General features: G+C 31.1%; 1 protein-coding gene across 2 annotated transcripts in view; it reads right to left on the bottom strand.

The window, feature by feature from the left end:
* Nucleotides 1–224: 224 nt before the first annotated feature.
* Nucleotides 225–21723, bottom strand: part of LOC106461415 (E3 ubiquitin-protein ligase UBR2-like) — a 44992-nt gene continuing 23493 nt past the window's right edge. For both annotated transcript variants that reach the window (XM_013921237.2, XM_022388572.1), the window contains exons 5-11: nt 20054–20321; nt 15120–17640; nt 14546–14769; nt 12245–12438; nt 10191–11005; nt 7590–7978; nt 225–4222 (exon numbers count right to left, since the gene is read on the bottom strand). In XM_013921237.2, the coding sequence (XP_013776691.1) occupies nt 4023–4222; nt 7590–7978; nt 10191–11005; nt 12245–12438; nt 14546–14769; nt 15120–17640; nt 20054–20321 (4611 nt within the window). In that variant the 3' untranslated portion in view covers nt 225–4022. The remainder of the gene's footprint in view (nt 4223–7589; nt 7979–10190; nt 11006–12244; nt 12439–14545; nt 14770–15119; nt 17641–20053; nt 20322–21723) is intronic.

Raw genomic sequence — 21723 nt, 5'->3', positions numbered from 1 at the left:
TAACAAGTTTTGAATACTAATTTGTTTTGTTGCTTTGTTTAAAATCTAGTATTGTTATATGGTTTGTATTCAGTCGTATTACCTATAAACTAAGATCATAATTCACAGTTGATAAGCCTTATTCTACTTGCACTTATTTTTCTATGAAATATATAAAAGTTTACTATGTAACTGACACTCATTTGTTTATGATAAGAAAGACATGAGAAAGACCTTTCATTTTTTTTTCATTTTATTTACAGCATGAATACATTTTTCAAGCTTTAACACACATTAACACTCACAACTTCAGCTACAACTGCTTTGTAATCATTCTTGCAGAGTAAGTGCAAATTTTTGATGTAAGAGCAACACACATAAAACTTATAGAGAGAAGTGCAAAATGTTTTCAACATATTTTATTCAAATACCATGCAAAGTAACTTTAAATAAGATTTCTACATATTAATTCTACAGATTTTGTTTGTTATACCTACATATAAACACACCGAAAAACTACATTTTCCCCACCTCCACTACAGTTTTTACACAGTCCAATTTCAATTAAGGTCAATTTTCTGTCATCGAGTATTGTCCTTATCCAGTTTAAATTTTGTTATTCCTATTTTTTAGCAGCCTGAATAAAATGCATCATTATTCACATTTATCTATGATAAACAAGATTTCAGGTATAATAACTCTATATCGCTAAGTAATAACAAAAATGAAAATTCCTTTGATATAAAATAATAATTATAGATTTGATAATCAAGACATTGCAGATAAATCTACACTGTATTAGGTCAGTATTAATCAACACAAGTCATATGTCAGTCAATGCATTGCAAGGACCCATGTGCAATATATAAAATATCATAGTTACAAGCAATTCTAATTTTATCACTATACATTAACTAGGAAACACAAGACATTCGAATGATAGGTTATACTGGAGAAATAATTCCTGTAACACATTAGTTTGATACTAGTAAAACATAAGTACACCTACTGTTTTCATTATTCAGCTTTAGTGTGTACTTACCACATAAACCATTCAATAGAAATTCTTGAGCTTTGCTGTGAAAAATAACAGTATTACCATTTATTTTCTACAAATCTTTACAATTCCAATTACAAAATACATTTTTTTCAGCCCACAGTGAAATTAAATAAAAAAGGTATGTTTTTCTTTTTTCTGGATGTATACACGCTAAACACTTTTACATAACAACCTAGACATTGTAACATTGCCTTTTATGTTATTCTATACTTCTAGAATGATGATCTTTGAACTTTTGCAAAATGCTTCTAGTGAGACTTCCATGTTTACAGAAATTACACTCTACTTTGACAACCAGATATGAGATGCCCATACATTATCAAATAAGAAAAATAAATCTTTAGAAATTCAGAAACTTAAATTTTTGAAGAAAACATATTACTTTTACCTAAATTAAAAAAACACAATAAAACTGTCTGGTTGGTCAAACTTTCAATAGTTATTTCCTTAATACTTCATATGCAATAAGACAGTTTTAGGAATAATAATTTAAGTTAAATAATAGTAATGTCTTACAATTAACAAGACATTACCTAAAATTTTTACATCTTTGAATATGGTTTTCCTGTTTAACATACATGAATTTTGCTTAATATAAAACATCATTGAGGTTCCTTCCTTCCTTACATGTAGAAGTACTTTCCAGTTATATAGGGTGGGGCAAAAGTGACTACACAGTATTATTGTTTAGAGCATAGTTTAATTTCTAACTATTACTCTAAAATAAACAATTACTAAATTGGTTTCAATTGTCTTTGTAATATTTTCTTTAGTACCAACCATACAATACCAAATATATATAGTAACTTTTTCCCTCCCTGTATAACAACAGTCCAAACTTCCGACAGCCATTTTATTTTGAACACATGCAGTAATGAGAATTTTACAATAATTTTTAATGCAATTTTTACCAACATGTACAAGAATATATTCTTATCCTTTACACTAAAAAACCTGACTCAATTGCATGAAATTATCTTACAGGCTACATAAGTTTCTTTGAAGTTTTAGAACTGCAAAAAGAAACAGCATGTATGTAAAACTTTTAACAAAATTAATACATTTGCATATATGTATCCATTTGACAAATTTAACATACATGTTTTACCGAAGATATTAGCATGCAAGTTTTCCTTTAACCCTGTAAAATTTATATTGTCTACCTTAGCTTTTCAAAAAAATAAAACAAAAAAACTATGAAATAATATTTTGTAGATAATAACATATATGCAAACATACATACAAATAAAAAAAGAAGCTCTGCAAACCACATATTACATATCCAAATTTAAATGCTCAGAAAACTCAGTTAAATAAGAAGGAAAAAAATTAACAAAAAATAACACTTCATACTTACTCTGCTTTCACCTAGAGAAAATCATGTGGTAAAGGAACTTTTTACTTTTTAATGTTACAGACCTTTTCATCACAGAATGATATGGATGTATGAACTGTCAAGGAGATTTACAGAGGGAAAAAAAAACATTTGTGATCAGGATTCAAACAACAAGAAAATGTCAGTTTTCAAGACAATATAATGTGAAGTTTATATAAATTTAAAATGGAAAATAGATAAAATACTATGTAAGGCAGAGAGGCCCACCATTACAGATATTTTTAAAACCAGATCATGTATGTAGCATTTTGAATCTGAAATACAGACATGTAAGTATGAAGAATAATGTACAGATACAACTCATATCTAACCTTGTTCCTTTACTAGTGAAATGCTATGAAGCATAGTGCGTGTACTAATAAATTATGGTGTGCAGAAACTGTATATACAGATGGGAAGAGTCAAAGGTAATATACAAGTATATATAATATTAAGATGTGCAAAAAAAAAAATTATCATCACTACGAGGAAGTATGAAAGCTTGCTGAAATGTACGTCATTGTATACGGGAAGTGAATTTACAATTACCGAAAAAAGACCAAGGGCTTGTAGACACACACATATATATATATATATAGTGTCACAGAAACTATACTTCCAAATGAGATAAAGCAAAACTGTTAGAAAAGTATGTGTTATGGGATACAGAAATTGTACCTAAAGTTAGTATTAAAATACCTGTTAAGAAGCACATTTTAAGATACACTTACAGTTATAAATGATGAGAGCCAAAGCTTGTTGACTTATGTGTTCTGTTGTGTGGAAACTATACTGAGTCTCTTGAAACTATACTGATAGTCACTTTTAAAAAGACCTAACAATGATGCAATATTTAGTGTACACCTGTAATTATATGTTTTAATGACTCAAGACTAAAGACAAGCTATCATGGTCATATACCTAAACCTATATTAATGCACTGAATATTAAAACAAAATGTTTGCAATAAAAGTGTTTGATAAATTGTAAAAGACTCAAGTAAAGAAATCAGGTACTTACTATAATACAGTCTATAAGAGAAGATAAAACAATCCACGTACTTTTTTCATTGTCATATCTGGTTTACACTATGTATTGATGATGAGTTGTTTCATCAAGAAATACCAATTAGACAAAAGAGCAGAATTGCAAACTTCAAGATGTTATTTTCAGTGGTTGCTCTACAAGACAAGCAATAAATGTCAAACATTTTTCGTAAAAACTTACTGATTATGTGTTGATAAACGGTAAATAAAAACAATATGTTTGTTAAAACACGTTACCATACCTATAGAAAAAGTAATTCTATGGATTTTCACAGTCATAACTTGTGAATTCTGTGTAAATATTTGCTGGTATCTCCAGCTTGTCTCTGGTAAAAACACTTTTTTATATTTTTATGTTTTTAGATAATGACCCTAAAGCTGTTGCCTCTCATTGTTCTCGATATCCATGCTTAATAATATGTCTTTCATATTATCAAGAACAAAAAATCTCAGGAAAATTTTGTAGTAAGGACATGTTGATGAGAGAGGTAACAGAAATGCTTTCTCTCTTGATAGTGTACAAAAGAAGAAAGGCTGTTCTGGTTTAGACTTTAAGCTGTAATTAAAGAAGGAACCAGTTGGTTGTGGTGAGAGCAGGCAACTGTTCTAAAGTATGAGACACTTGTTCTGGTATTCCATGGGAAAGCCACAGGCGATGCAGTTCTCTATACTTATCTTTACACAAGTGAAGAGGGTTTCCACGCACCAGTCCCTGATCTGTTTCACCATATTCATCTACATATGGAGGGGGCATGTAGCACCCTGAAGAAGAAAAAAAAAAGAAATACAGAAACATTGTAAAAAAGATTCAGGTTGAAAAGGTGTAGATACATCGAGATACATAGGGCAGATACTACAATTAAGCAAAGGAAAAAGAAAACAAAGTACAAAATGAAATCACATAAAAACAATTTTATTCACAACATTTCTGGAAGTTGCCTGCATGTAAACATGTTACAAGAAGTAGATCAGCAAATATGCCTAAAGAAAAAAGAACTTATTAGCCAAGCTATACTGATTAAAACTTAGTTTCATAACTTATTCTAATATATATATATATAATATATATATATGTACATAGTGTTTTAAAATTTTTGAACTTTATTATAGAAGGTTATGGCATATAGAAACAAGCATTAAGATATTTGGATTAGATATCTGAAGGTAGTTTCTTCAAAGATTTTGCTATTTGGGACTTTCAACCTGAATGGCATATTATTTACAAAACGTGGGCTAATCAACCATGTCAGAGAACCCTAATTTAGAACTACTGACCAGTGGTAGAGCAATCAGAATGTATGAAGCATATTCAGGAATATATCAAAACTTGAACCTTGAATCCCCAATCCACAGTCTGACATGGTAATCACTAGATCACAAACAGTTCAACATTTTCAGGGGAATGTAACATGTTTCCACCATGCACTCCCAACATAACCAATTCTGACACCAGAAAAATCATGAAAAACATAAAAATCAAAAACTGTCTATATCACTTCTTAGGACTATCAAGAAGGTATCTTTGTACCAAATCTCATGTAAGTTGGTTTACATATGCATGAATAGCTCATGAAAACCCCAAATTGTACTTTCCTCACTAAAAATCAAGGAAAAGATAAAAATTTCAAAACGGTCTACATATCTGTTTGGGATCTGTATAAAAAGTATCTTTGTACTAAATCCCACATAAACTGATCAAAATATGGCTAAGTAATTGACCAAGAACCCCAAAATTACACTTTTTTTGTGAGTGCTAAACCCCCTAAAAACATTCAAAACACGCAAATCCAACTTTTTTATGTCAATATGTTGGTTGCATGAAAACTTATATTTGTGTCAATTTTCATCTTACATTATCATCATCATAGACAGCAGTACATCGATAATTCTACCGATTCTTAGCTGCCACACAATTATGAATTATTATTACAACATGACATAATATTTAAGCAACAAGGGACCTATTGGTCCATCTAGGCTGTCCCATCCTTTAACTTTAAACCTAAAACTAGAAAAAAAAAAAGAAAAAGTATCTAGGCTTATTGGACCAAGGTATAATCCTACCAAGTTTCAGTCAAACTGCCAAGAAACGAAGGAACGATGGTTAAATAGAAAGTGTTTGAAAGAAGAACAAAAGGGAATAAAGAAGAAACAATGCAAAACCAGTACGTCTCTCCACTCTGTGTGACACAAATGTTTGTTTTCATTTGTAAAATATGTTCCTGATAAATTAGTCAACCTCACATCATTTAAATGTAAGACTTGAAGACTGATAATTTACCAGTAACATAACAAGTTAATAGGCATTTTTAGTGTTTACTTTGTTATCAGGCAGTACGGTCCTAACTTACTAAAGATCTTCAATCTACTTCACTGTAGTAATTTTACTTTCAAATAATCCATTCATGCAATTTAAAACAGAAATTTGAATCAAATATTAAAATTAATACTAACAAAATTCTAAAAAAATAATAACAGCACTCAGTTAATTGGTACTATATAATATGTATATATTACATACATGTTCTTCAGCTTACCAATTTGTTTTAAATTAATAAATGAAATTTCACAATGTCAAATTCAACTATAAATACTTTCTATTGTATATCGTTATTACTATCAGTAACAACTGACTAGAAAATATTATAAAACCTTATTAAATGCAACAGAAAGTGAGAGTAAGACAAGTGGGGTACTATGAACACAGATATTCATTACACAATCAAGGTTTCACACTAACAATACAAACTATTAACTCTTACACTGTAAGCTTGTCATTACAACAACATTAAACACGTTGTTGACTGTTTTTTTTTTGTTCTCATTTTAACACATGATATACCTTCAGCAGCACTATTTTTTGTAACAAATGTAATTTCCAACTTTTTAAATGTTATAATTAGTTATCCATAGCTTCTAGTTCGACTAAAATTTCAACGACTGTAGGATTCAAGAACGTGCTCTATGTATACAAAAACTTTGGAAGAAAAATACTGACATAAGTGGATTTTATCTATTCTTTTCTCAACAAGGTATTCAGTATGGTTGGAATAAAATGACTATGACAAAAATCAGCAACAGTCTGGCTAAGTGACAAGTAAAATCTCAACAATAAATGAATGTTCAGACAAACATATTAAGTGAAGAAGTCTGATTAAGAGTTATTCTCTATGATTTCTTTATTAAAACCAGCCGTAAAAGTAACTCATTTGCTGTCAATAAATGTTTTCTACCATCAAAATTGTTTTCCTGATTTATCTTACAAGCCAATATACAAGGTTACTGCTTGTGTAGATGAGGGTAAGGGTGTAGATTTGGTGTATCTGGATTTTTAGAAAGTATTTGACAAGGTGCCACATAAAAGGCTTGTAAAAATAATTAGCTCTATAGGTGAGGGGGATGAGTTAGCAAATTGGATAGAAGAGTGGCTGGATGGAAGAAGGAAGAGGGTTGTTACAAATGGAGTTCAGTCAAACTGGATTAATGTCACAAGTGGGGTACCTCAGGGCTCAGTCTTAGGACCTGCGCTCTTTTTGATTTACATCAATGACACAGATAAATGAAGAGTCAATAAATTATTTAAATTTGTAGATGATATTAAGGTCTTGGGTGTTATTAGCTGTGAGGAGGATGCTGCTGATTTACAAAAGGATTTGATCATTTAGTGAGTTGGGCAAATAAGTGGCAGATGGGTTTTAATTATAAAAAATGCAAGATAATTCATGTAGATTATCATAATTTGAATTATAAGTAAAATTTGGATGGGAATAACCTTAATAGTGTTATGAAGGAAAGGGATCTTAGTGTAATAGTCGATCAGTCTCTAAAGCCATGTTGTAATCTGTATTAAATACACTATGAAATAAAAATATCCATTATGATCATTATTCTACAGAAGAACTGTACAAAGGTAAAGAAAATGTAAAAATATAAATATAAGACTGAGCAACAATGTTATTAATCAACCCATAGTATTGTTTCTAAAGTAAGTTAATTGTTGACTATAACATTTTATATGTTTCTGTTGATGTTTAGAATATATGCACGAAATACCATAATGCATTAACAAAGTATTTTTCAGATATCAATGCATGCCAAACTGTATGTAGTTTAAACTGTAATACTATACCTTTAGTTTTACCAACAAGGAGAAGTATCTTACAGTCCCTAATCCTTAGAAAGATTCCAACTCCAGCACCACAAACTTGCACATGGAAAGTACATGCTCCAACCATGGCCCCTTCTAACTCTGTCTGACAGCAGTAACTTTGAGAACAGAGTATCTGGCCACAAACGAGGCACATAGTGGGAGATCGGCTATCTTCTCCATCAGAATTTGGACAAGTAAACACAGAAACATTATTGATTAGTTCACTATAATCAGAAGGCAGGCACACAAGTTGATTGATTGAAATGGGATGCTTGACAACAATCGATCTAGGAGGTGGAGCGTCTTCTTCATCCATCTGTAAGGTTTCTTGGTTAACCATACTGTACACTTGAGCATGACGAGCCCAGCTATTGAACATATGACAATGTAACTTATGAACAAATCAGTACATCATACATACCTTTAAATAATTCTAAAATAACAAAAATAAGACACCTTACATTGTGATTCTGATATGTAAGAACAGATAAATGTATTACTTCATATTTAACAACAATATAAAAATATTTATGCATATTTGAAGCGTTAACAATATAACACAACTTCAGTGCATATTAATTTACAAGTCAGTTCATTTGCCATTTCAAGTTGAACAACAAAAAACAATTAATTCATGCTTATATGATAAGTATTTTAACTTTAAGTATATTGAAACATTTTTGACATACTCATTTACAAAGGGACCTATGGACAATATTTCATAACAAACGTCAATATGCAGTTTTTGTCACAGGATTTTTTTTTACATTTTGTGAATGAATATTTAGAAAACCAGAATTATAAAGTAGAGTTATTTTAATAGTATAGCTACTAGAAACTGCTCATTATTCCAAATCGGATGTCTCTACCGATTAACAAAAACTGAATTATTAAAACACACACATACATACATTCATAGTAATTTTTTCGTAGCAATGCAATTTCACGATTAAATAGTGAAGCTACTAGTGCAAAACTTAAGCTACTGACAACGTTGATTTTTTTCTTTAATTAATAAATGCCACATCTAATCACTACCACAAAAAGTGAAGATAAAAAAGAATTACAACACATCTAGTTACAACCTGAATTATGTTGTAAAATTTTATCTTATTATGTTTGTAATTTCTTCAACATTTCATATAAAAAAACAACAAAGTGTTAAAAGACTTAACAAGTCTTACTTGGGTTGGATTGAAGCAAAAAAAAATCAATTATGAAGTCTCTTTGAAAGCAATTAATTCAAATCATATAATTGAAGTTTTCAATTTTTTTTAAATATTACATACCTTTATCCCTTGTAGACAGTAGTCTTTTTTTCAACAAGATTAGTAAACATTGTTGACTTAAAAGGTGGGAATAGAGATCATCAAAAAAGTAAAGAAACAAGTTGAATCGAAATGCAAAGTTTATATTTTCAAGCCTACAACTACGGACTCTTAAAAAAAGTGAGCATACAATATTGGAAATAGTTCTTACGTTATTTTCTTAACTACAAATACCTATTTGACTCCACTAAAATTGATATGTACTGTAGACTTGGAACCAAAATAGGGATTGTAGCTTGAGAAAATAATGTAGATACTATTTCCAGCCTAGTTTGTTTACTTTTTTTTTCTGAGTCCCTAGTTGTAGGCTTGAAAATGTAATCTTTGCACTCGATTCAACTTGTTTCTGTATTTGTTTGACGATCCCTATACCCCCCATTTCTAAAATAACAAATTTTACTAATCTTGTTTCTTAAGTTTTTTTTTTGTGTTCATTTATGGTGAATAATTTTAAGCTACATGTGTGCATATGTGTTCAATTGAATGTTACATGTTTTTTAACAATTTATTGCTGTGTTGGCTTTTTTTCCACTCAAACATTATTTACCAAGCCAGGTGGTTTTGTGACTGAAGTTTCGTATAAACACAAGTTTAAAAACCGTCAATTACAAAGACAGCCGCTCACAACCACATCGCATATATTACGTAGTTACAAACCATGTAAATAAACTTTCAATGAAAAATAATCAACTTTTAAATAGGTCATGGACATTCAGATCACTTCATATAGTATATGTATAGGTTTTGATGCAAAATACCCAGTTGATTTTGCTGTAAGTTTGTGAAACAATAACATGAACACATGAGCAAACTTTGATTTTGTTTAACAATCATGAAATCATTTACTTTGCTTATTATCAACATTTGGGTGGTTATAATTATTGGAAATATAGGTATTGAGTGTTGTTTCAAGAATAAGTCTGTTTTTTAAGGTGGTTTTTGCCTGAATGTGTTGTATCAGTTTTGAGCAAATTCCTATGAGGTCCCTATTATGAACCACTATCATGGTTCATGATAGTTACGGAATTCAGTAGTATTGGAAATACTGCTGACTCTAAATCTCTCTTTAGTGCAGATGTATTTAGCAGTGAGAAATATTTTAAAACAGGGTTGTTTTTACTATTTGTTCTAGTTCAGAATTACTGTTGAGAGGTGAAATTCCCTGAAAGTGGTAAAACTCACTATTTTTGGTATTTTACAAAATGGTTTGCAAAACACATAAATATTTAAAATAAAATGCTTAGGAACTTACCATAAGGCTAGCTGTCGAAGTGAAGGAGATTGTAATATTTCATTTAATCGAGTTGAAAGACCAAGATACCAGCACAGTGCTTGAAACTGGTATTCTTCACTATGCATACCAGCCAGAGTCTTAGGAGCTTCTACATCAGTAAGAAAATGAAAGAAAAGTGCAGAGCAGCGGAGAAAGGGCAGCATAGCCTGGTGAATAGTTTTGAGTAGCTTCTGTGCATTCACAGGATTTTTACAGTTTTCTACTCCTGCTGCAGTCAAGACCTCAATGTAGAAATGGCAAACTGCTACCTCTTCCGATGTCTCTTTGTGTTGAGCTTCACTAGTTTCAGCCTCTTCAAGAAAAGGAAAATCAATGCTAAGAAATATCTGCACCAAATGAAACACTAACACCAGGTGCAATATATAAAGCTCATTCACACCACCTACAGGAAATGTCAAACCACTGTTGCTTTCATGATCATCTGCTGTGAAAAGAACAGGCATGGAAAGACACACAAACACCAGCAAAGTGAAGGCATCTACTTCCAGGCAGCAGCTAGAACTGCAGGAATGTTCTTCTGCCAACAGAAGGTATTGTAAAAGACTCACGCAATGGTTACGCACAACCTGAGCATCAAAGATGGAGGTACTGGCTCCTACAACACGCACCAAAGTCTGCATGCAATGTGCTCGACGAGACGACAGGTCACCAAACAAGGATTTTTTCTGATCTCGCAAAAGCCATTCTATAGAATGAATTGTATAAGCACAAGACCACCAAGTCATAAGAGGAACTCTATCATCATCTGGATTAGGATGAGCTTCAAGTCCTACCTATAGAGAAACAACATATACACATATATAAATATATTCTCTGTATCTTTATAAGTAATGTTCAACTTCACAATTAATAACCTATAGGGGTACCATACATACTTTGTGAAATGACAAAGAATATGTAACATATAAGAAAAACCTTAAACCAATAACAATACAAAAAAAACGTTGTTTTCCCTCTAGTTATCAGTTCACAAAAAAATAAAAAACAACTAGTGGCAAGTGCTGCCAGACAGTTGTCTTCCCTCTAGTCAGCAGTTCAAAATTACTGACAGTGGCAAATAACTTTAATAGTTTTTCCATTATAAAAACAAGGTAAGCAAGTTTGGTGGCAACAGGAATCAAACCCAAAACCTTCAAATCATGAGTCCCTATCAAAGCTGAGCAAAGTTGAAGTAAAAAAAAAATAAAATCCAACAGCTTACAAGGCTAAATTTGGGCAAAGCACAGATAGCCTATTTTACAGTTTTGTGCTTAACAACAAACATAATAGCAATATTTTAATTACTTGAATAATTAAAATAATCAATGTAATTGCAATTTTGATTAATTGACTGTTGGATTATCAAAAATAGTTATAATACAAACAATTAATTTCAATTAATCAATAAGTTTACATGACATTAATTAATGTTATTGCTGCTCATAAGTAATCACACCCCTCAGTTCTAGAATACATAAAAAAAAACATTAAAAGAAAAACAGTAAGTATGCAGTAGAAAAAATGTTTAAAATACATACATTTAATTACATGGATTAATTAATTAAAATACTATTACAATTACACAAAAATGTACATATACTATACAAAGATATTACTTGAAGTGTCTTAAAAAAAAAAAAAAGATAAAATATAGAAACAGTAACGACTGAATAAATACACACTGGTCCAAAAATGGCACATCACTAAACATTGTACATTCTTACTTAGCTAACAAGTAGACAAGAAAAAAAAAAGCAGAAGATTGTCAGAGTTGTCTTGCCACTGAAACTATTACTTTTAGACACCTGAAACCTGTGTACCTAATACCCTCACACATTGAATGAATAAAGAAAAGAGAAATTTCATGCAATATCATATATATTAATCACTCCACATATAGTCTTGAAAAAAATTTCATATCCTAAGAGAAACCTACTGAATAATTCTCAAGCTTCCTATACAATAAAAGAAAATTCTTAGGATTCTAAGGTGTACCAATTCTGGACTATCCTGATCCAGTTTAATGTTCATACCATGTAAGTAGCTTGAGAAAAAACTCTCATCATGTCTAGCAGGCTGTTTGGGAAGTTGTTACCAGCTGCACACTGTTGAGCATAAACTGCATACAATGAATGGAACTGTTCACTACTATCGGTTGAGAGAGAAGCCATCACCTCCTTAAGAGGAGTTGGTTTATATCTATAAAGGATTTTCTCTCCTTGATCATCTAAAATAACACAAAATTTGAATAAGCACAATTCGATGTAATAAAGTTACATACTTATGTATTTATCCTAGGTATCTTGACAAATAATCAGTAGTTGTTAAATGTTTAATTTTTATTATACTTTCAAAAGAAGTTTGACTGCCTATTTAATTCCAGATTCAAGATTTTAATGGCCAAGGTCTATTTAATTTGTAAAGCATAGTCATTTTCAGCACTTCCAATTATTGAGCACTTTAAAATTATTGGAACTGCCTAAAATTACCATGTTTTATGAATCAAAGAGGCCTATGCCATTAATAAGTTAAATCCAGAAATAAATAAGACTGTCAAGTACTGGTGAGCTTCTTTTTAAAGTATAATTATTAGTACGACCTACTTCATAACAGAAACTTTCCTTTGGGTATTATGTTCCTTACATAGTAACCAACGACTTTTCTCAGTAGGTAACTTTTTACTTGTTAATAAGTTGCCTTCAATTGATAACTGTTATGATTAGCTCTTAAACACTTATTGTTAGTAGATAACTACAAGAGATTGTAATTAATACTTATTAACAGATAGCTTTGGAACTCTTTAACCCTTTTAATATATCTAGGAGATATATTTCCTATTGGCAGTGAATGGGTTAAATGCCCAGGGATGTCAGTTTTATGCATCTGTTGTATGGTTTTATCTCGCTGAAAAACAAAAGATGCAACTGTTTGAAACTTGAGAGGAATTTTGTACAGATTATGTAGCTTAGTAGCTTATGAGAAATAAAATATAATATTTTTATATGTGATATTGATATGCATTTGCATATTTGAAAAGTAAAAAAAAAATTCACTGTAAAATGTTTTTTTTAAGAAACAATTAAAAATACTTATCTATAATAATGTAAATTTTATCTTATCTTGCAGTTTCACTGTGTTTACAATCACTGGTGTAAATAAAAATATTTTTATCATATCAAAGTTTCAAGTAAACTTACTTGCTTTTTTTAATTGTTGATCAGAAGGTTACATTCAATAAATGTGATAAGTTACAAACACAGTTTATATTTATCTACATACATTTTTACATAATTTTTCAATTATTTTCTTTGGCAATTCAAACAGTTATTTAGGATGATAAGGCCTAATGTAAACACAACCTAACAAACAGTAGCCTAAGACAGCAAAAAAAAGTTGGTATGGTTGAGTGCAAAATGATATAACTATGCCTAGCAATTCTCTATCTCATCTTGTCCCAAGAAAAAAATTTCTTTTCCAATCACACTGAAACATCATAATTGAAATTAATATAAAATTAAAAAAAAATTCAGGATTTAAGATTGTGACAGAAGTTATTCATAAAGATCTTTCCCTCTAGCAACATAACACCAAGTTTTTATCACATTGTTCTGATATATACACAGGTTTCTAGAGAATTGGAAGCCTTATTGGCTGAAGCACTTAAAAAGAGCTTTAATTACTTGTTTAGCTCACAAGTATATGACTTCTCAGAGCTGAGATACAGACAGTTTATTCATACCATGACAACCAAGGTTGAGAAACAATAATTGGTTTAAATCAATAAAACTACTTTTGTATTGAATTACAATGTTCAAAATTATTTCAACCTTCCACCTAGAGGGCTATGAGTGCCATATTATGCTCAGAAAAATTTCAGGAAATTCAGAAGTATTGAGGCTTTCATTAATAGTGCACTGTAATCAATCAAAATTTTAAATTTTTATATATGTGTATAAAATTAGATAAATAAATACAACTTTCTATTTAATGAATTTCAACTTTGAAATTGTTCTTCTTAAGTGTGCGGAAGAAGTTCATTTCGTATAATTATTTAATTCAATGGCACAGTTTTGCCCTTGGGGCAAGATGTACCCAAACAAGCACCTTAGTTATATTGTCAGGTATTACTTGTTTGTAGACAGCCTCCTTGAAAGACTTATCATGACAGTTTTACTTAATAAATATGATCTATGTTTGTATAAACTACGATTATATTTTTTATTTTATTATTTTGTCAACTGAACATTAAGAGAACCAAATACCTATATATCAAGCACTACCTTTCCATACCATAAAGAACAATAAGTAAAAAGCTGAATACACATTGTACTTACCATTAGACGGCAGAGCTCTAAATCTCTGAACCTGAAGCTTCTCCACTGCTTTTCGATGACTAAACAACCAATCATCTATTTTAATGTTGTTTGGTTTCTCTGTGTTATTGACAATCAAAGTAGTGATTGGAGGCACCAGTGGAATTACTGTATTGCAAAGACACTCACATAAAGGACACAAAAACTCTTGTTTATCTACGTTGAAACTCACATGACGACCATACCTAAAAACATAAAACTTTTTAATTCTTGTTAAATGTGTGAGAAAAGAATCATGAATAATTAAATAAATTTAGTTTTACTTAAAATGAAAAAAAAAAAGCTTCCAAAAATGTAAATACTTGTTTTAGAGGAGTTTTATGCAGAATAGACTGTACTAACTATAAATATTTTGAATGATGTGCATCAAAATAATAATTTTTCTGGTTTTCATAACCGGAGCTTCAAAAACTTGTGATGAAGACAAAAAAACAATGTTATTCATTCTTACACTCAATGATTTTTCCCAGTAATCAAACACACCATCATTACAAAATATATCAACATATTTTAATACCTAGAAGCACTAACTCACCTAACAGGTCTCCTCCTTTCTTTTGCAACTACTGCTTCAAAAAACTTTTGCCAACAATCACTGTGCATAACATGGCCACATGTGCTGGTGTGTGGACCACAGAATAAATCAGCTGATATCAAGAGAGGATTAAATTCTTTAGGATCCTCTAATCTATGATTTCTGTTCTTAGATAAGACTGTAGATCTCTGAACAAATGCACCTATTACAAGAGTTCTTCCAGTCAAGCTGGCTTCCTGTTCTTCTCTGCACAGAATACAGGTATGTGTTTGTCTAGAGATTACTTTTCCTCTCTGAAGGTTTCCTAAGGCTACAGGATCATCACTGCTCTCCTCGAGTACAAAAATATCAGATTCTGTTTGATTAGATGATTCTTCAGCATCGACCTCTTTGAGCAACTGAGCATGTTGTTTTATGAAGTTCTTCTGCATGGCTGACATTTGTGCCATAATTCGAGCTCGCCGAGCTGCAGCTTGCTGGGCATTTTGTTTCTTATCTCGTTTTCTACTAGTAGAAGCAGTATTTTCAGGAGGAAATTCAACATCCACCTCCATAGCCTTTCCTTCACTTCTCTGCAATGAACGAAACTTTCGTAATGTCCAATTTAACAGATCCTTGTGTGCTTCTACACGTGGAGACCCTTGGCATTTTTCTAAGTCAGCCAGAATGCCTTTTTTTTCTGCCATTTTTGTAAACTGAAAGAACCCTCCTTCCTCTTTTTGTTCTTGCTGTCGCTGTTCTTCATGCAAAGCTAAACCTATTATATGTAAAACTTTCTCAAATTGACCTTCTGAATATGATGTGCTATGAAGATTAAGTGTTCTCTTTAATACCACAAGCATTATGTGAGCCATTACATCACACTGTAGAAGATTAATGATGACTGAAAATGGAAGAGAAAATTCTGAAGGCAATGGAGGAGGGCAACATTCTTCTTCTCCCGTTTGTTTCTTCCTTTTTAACTGGACTTCCTCAGCTTTGGATTGCTCTTCCCGAGTGTAGTGATAAAAAAATGGATTGAAGCAAGAGTAAAATTCTGGTTTCAATTCATATTTACCAGTGGAAGTATCAGTGGTTTTTTTTAAGTCTGCTACTTCGTTAACAACATTTTCCATTCCAGTTTCATGGTTAGGGTCTTTCGGTAACATCTTACAAAGTTGGCTATTCGTCATGGGTTCAATACAAAGCAACTGAATTATTTCCTTTTTAACTCTGTCTCTTTCAGTAACATTTCCAACACCTGGGTAGTACCTTTCAGATATGATAATAATGAGTAAACCCAAAAATTCTTCAGCAATAGTAGCAGTTTGTCTTGTATACTCATCCTCTGTCCTGCGCTGTGAGGTATCAAAAGTATCTCCAATCCATATCAATAGCCCATATTTGTTAAGAAGATGAATAAGAAACTTGTTACTTTCCATCAGAGAAGCAGCTATCTGAAGCATCATGATATCACGATCTAACATTTCATCACGAAGTCGAACATTATGATAGAAAAATACTTGATTCAACAATGAATATCCATTTCTCCTCCACATTCCTGCTCTGAACTGGGCTATCATAACCTGTGTTCGTAAAGGAAGTTCCATTAGTTCCTCAGGACCAGGTTTGTTGCGTATGAGAAATTCTGGTGAACTGTAAGTTAGATCAAACTTTGGCAGATGGAGAATCAAACCTGCCACAAACCTTGACAGAGGCAAGTGAATAGTAACAGGCATAGAAGAAACATCATATTCAATACAAGAAGATGAATGGTCTGCAACTTCTCGAACAGTGGTAGTCATCTTGCCTTGAATGCTCTCTAGAAGCTTTAGGGCAGCTCTAAGAGCTTTAACTAAGACAACACGATCAGATCCACACCAATCTAGGACCAAAGTGATTACTGGAACAAGCTTGGACTGAAGGTTAACACCAGTTTCCCATTCAGCTTCAAATTCTACATGTTGACCTACTTGTCTTACCACAGAGTCCATACCTTGCATCCAGCTTAGGAAATTAAGTAACTGTTGAATACCATGAAGGAAATTCTTTCTTAGTGAAGTATTCCATTCATTTGGTTTAACAGTTAACAAGTATCTAAGGTCAAAAAGAACAAACTGGGAACGTCGAAACAATTCAATGTTTTGACTTCTTTCAAAAGACAATTTCCCATCTATACGATTTCTTTCACATTCTGTCAAAAATGTTCTAAGTAGAACATATATAGCATTTTCTTCCATGATCAAATAATGAGCAAGTGTAGGGACAGTGAAAATCTGAACAGACAGTGAAGTAATTGACACTGAATGCTCATGGTCATCAGCAATAAAATCTTTCATCAAAAGTGGGTAATTATGGGTAAATATCCTGGCAAAAGTCTTCTTGCACTGTTGGTCCATCAGTGTTCCACTAATAAAAAGCTGATGCCACTGATTACGAGCAGCTTTCCACAGCTGAGTGTCAGATAACATTATACTTTCTAATAATGGAGAACCTGGTGTTGGTGACTCCATCATTACTTGGCTGAAGATAATACGAAAAGCTAAGAAAAAAAAAGGTTTTTTTTCAATTTAAATGAAAACAAAAACAGTAACAAGAACAAAAGGAAATTATATGAAATACAGGGATACCATAAAGTCATTTGGTCACTTTACAGTGTTGCAGCTGAGAAACATTACAATGTATAAATGAAAAAATTTGAACATGGGAGACAAATGGAGCTCATAAAAGAAATTAATATATGTTTCCATTATGGTACTTAATTGGAGACATAATATGCATAATTAATCAAATAAAAAGAAATGCTAAAAGAGACTGAAATCACTTGAATGCTGGCTACAAGAACTGTCAGTAAGACTCCACAAGAAAAGGCAGCTCTTAAACCAGTGTACTGTTAAGTGGCAACTTCAAGGTTCACCAAGATGCTATCCAATCATTACCCATGCTGAGGGATCAATCTAATGAGATGTCAACTGCATTCCACAGGACATGTTGTGACTAGCTGCTTTCAACAATATTTCTCAACTAGGTGCTATATTTGAGAATGAGGGAGGCACATTGAACACAAAGTAATATTGTCACCCATGTACTGATAATAATATCTCCCAATTTTACTTTCATACATTATACCATTTCCAAGCTATGACACTACAAAGAGCCAAAGTACATTTAAAAACTTAAATCATAATGTCATTCACACTATCTCTAACATTACGTACCAAAGTATGTTACATTAAATAATTTAAGCAATTTTAATATTCTGTCAAATATAATTTAGGTCAGTTTTCTTTTACCTTAAATTTACAGTCATATGTACAGGTACTTTCTAGCAAAAAAAACTTTCTCAGTTGATTTACTCCCAATAAACTAAAGCACTCTCAAAATTAAACACAGATTTAGTAATCAATTTTTGGCATGACTTATCTAGTAGTTAAGCATACTAACAAAATAAAAAATTACACAAGCTTTTTACCAATATAAACAACACCTAAACAACTAAAGCCTAAATACAAAAGAAACAACACTGGAAAAATTAGAAGTTATTATGATATATTATCAAGGCCTTAGTTCCCACTTTGTAAAAACAATTTTATTTTCAGTGCATTCATGATATTTCCTGAGACATACTACTTTAAATAGAACAATGCATCTTTGGTGGAATATCTAGTCAAAGAAATAAATGCATATAAAACATAAATATTAAACCACACAGAAAAAAAAAACAGTTGAAAGTTTGGAAAAAAGGATGAGTATTGCAAATAATGCAAATCTCTCATTATCAAGATTAAATAAATCATTTAAAACATTTTTTTTATATGATTTTTATTGGTTAAGATTGTCACAAAATAAAATACATTTTAACTTAAAGAACAAAATGCAGGAACTCAAAATCTGCAGTAACACTGTATGAATAGCCTGAGTAAGTCAAGTTACTTAAATTGACCAACAAGAAAGAGATGGGCATGAACTCAAATAATTGACTAACTACAAGTATCAATTACATTGATTAATCAAAATTTTGATTAAATTGATGAATGTCATGAAAACTGAGATAACTGAATGTAATATTTTTGATTATTACTGTTTTCAATTATCCCAACTACTCGTGTAATCAAAATATTGTCATTTTTGTTTTCAACGAATTCAAGGGTGTCCAGCCTAGTTGATTAGTTTCATGACTGAAGAAAATAATCAACTAATCAAAATTGATATTTCTGATTAGTAATATTGTAAATGATTCCAACTATCAAAGTCTCATGTGAGAAGAATTGATTAATTGAATATAACAAATTAATGGACCCAATGATTAATAGATTATCAAATTCAACTAATGCCCAGCTTTAAATAAGACAGAAAAAGTTCCATAACACTTTTACTGTGAAATGTATGTCAGGATTTATCTTTCTCAACTTCAAGCTTCTAATAACAACATCATCTACATTTGGGTAAAAGCACATACGGTGAAGAATTTAATGCAAACACTCTTTACAAAAAAAATGAAAGTATTAATTCTACTGAACAAAAAAGTAATTATTTTTTGTTTTTAATATTGATACCCTGCTTAATATTTAAAGAAACCAATTTCATAAAATGCAGGTATAGATATGACGTAAATATGCTTTTTGATGCAGTTCAGTTTTGGCTTGGGTGAAGTCACTGTTGTTAACCACCATAAAAAGAGATATTTATGATAAAAAATACAGCTACTTAACAGTAATCCACAAAAATAAGCATTTTGTTGTTTAATACAAAAACTAGGTTTTAATTCCTTATTCATATTCCTTTAAAATTGAACTATCTTTTAAAATCGGTAAAATGAAACTGAATATTTACAGAACTAAATCAGAAACAAACAGTGCATGTACTTTGAAGTAAATACAAACATTTACTTACACACACAAGTTTTGTTCTATAATTGTAATTGTAAAAGGTTCAATACATTATGAAATATTTACCTTCACTGTAAGACAATATCTGTTTCAGCCAAGATAACAACTTCATAGCAAAGATTTGGTGTGCTATCACAGAACTGTGCATCACCACAACCCGTAATGGTTTTCTCCCCGAGCGTGAATTGGTGCGTTCAATTATATTACGAACTTGGTTACAGCTCTGAAAATTACCACATTTAACAATACTTCTTCCTTCTCTATCAATCATCGTCGCATAGTCTGTGGCTTCCTTTTCAGTACACTCAATAGCTCGATTTAAAGTGTGAATAACCTGAAATAAGAATGGATTACACAAGTATAAGAACCTAAAGTCAAAATTTGCCTTACACAGATTTACCAACTTATTTTCGGTTGAATTTATTATCACAGACATGTTTTTACGTATGAATAATGTAGAATAAATACTGCTGTAATGAGTTATAAGAACAGTAAATTAACAAATAAGATAACATTGCTTACTGTAATATATATCCATGTAGCATATCCTTAGTTTTGATTTCTCTAATACTAGTTGAAATATATTTAAAATTGTTTTTCTTTGTCAGTAAATAAAAGAAAGAGGTTACATGGCCCATACTAATACATTGAAAAAGTTAATGAAATGGTTCTAAATACATTTTTGTATTTGTTTGTCTTCATTAACCCTATGTGTACATGTTAAGGTCAAGTGCTCATGCCACAACCTTTTACAGAGTGACATTCAACACAGTATTATGTATTTGATATCAGATTTATCAACTATTCATTTTACCTTCCATTGCTGATTTAGAGAACTTAAAGGTAGAGGAGAGTAAATACCAGATAAAATTCATAGGTATACTGAAAAATACTGTAGATGTGAAGTTCAAAAGTTCTGGAGGTTATGCAAATACAATATGCAAACTTTAGGATGGAACAAAGTATTTTTATTCTTCACATGAACTAAAACTTGTCAGACTGGTGTTATCAATTTACAGACATATCTTGAAAATAAATACTTTTGTAACACAAGATTTATTGTGTACAACAGGATATTTCATTTTACTCAAAGTCTGCCACATTTTGTGTAGATATACATAATAAATTTGGAATTACAGTCAACATTCCTTCTCCAATACAGGATTAGCCCATTGGACTGACTTCATGCACATGTGATTAATAATATTCAAACTTCATAAAAGGACGGATCATACGTGTGAACAAATGACAGTTTAATAAATGGAGAAAGAAGACCACAGAAATATATTAAATAAATTTTTAAACACAATAATTATGCATGTGGCATCAACAAGCATTAGATGGTTATTAGCACATTCACCCTACAGGTTTCCCATTTTGACTAATAATTAAATGATACACTTTCACAATAAAAGCTAGAGGATAAACTTTAAATGAGAGAATAATTCTTTGATATCACTTTTGTATGATGATACAAATATCCTTCTTTATTACTAAAGTTTTTCATAGATAAGCCTAAAAATTAGGCTCATCAACCTGCTTTGGATTTTTTTAGTTTTCTGAAGTTTTGCAAAGATTTTTCAATGTTTGCTGAGCTTAACTTTCTGTGGCATTATACAAGTGTACGAGAAAGTTTTTATAGTGCTGTTAACTACATGCTAAATTAAACACTTGCTCTGATTTAACAGAAAATAACCAAAACTAATTTCAGGAAACATGCCATTGTAAGTTCTTAA

Source organism: Limulus polyphemus, unplaced genomic scaffold, assembly GCF_000517525.1.
Source record: "Limulus polyphemus unplaced genomic scaffold, Limulus_polyphemus-2.1.2 Scaffold38, whole genome shotgun sequence".
Taxonomy (NCBI): Eukaryota; Metazoa; Arthropoda; class Merostomata; order Xiphosura; family Limulidae; genus Limulus; species Limulus polyphemus.
Note: the sequence above shows the minus strand (reverse complement) of the source record. Positions and strands in the feature narration are given on the sequence as shown.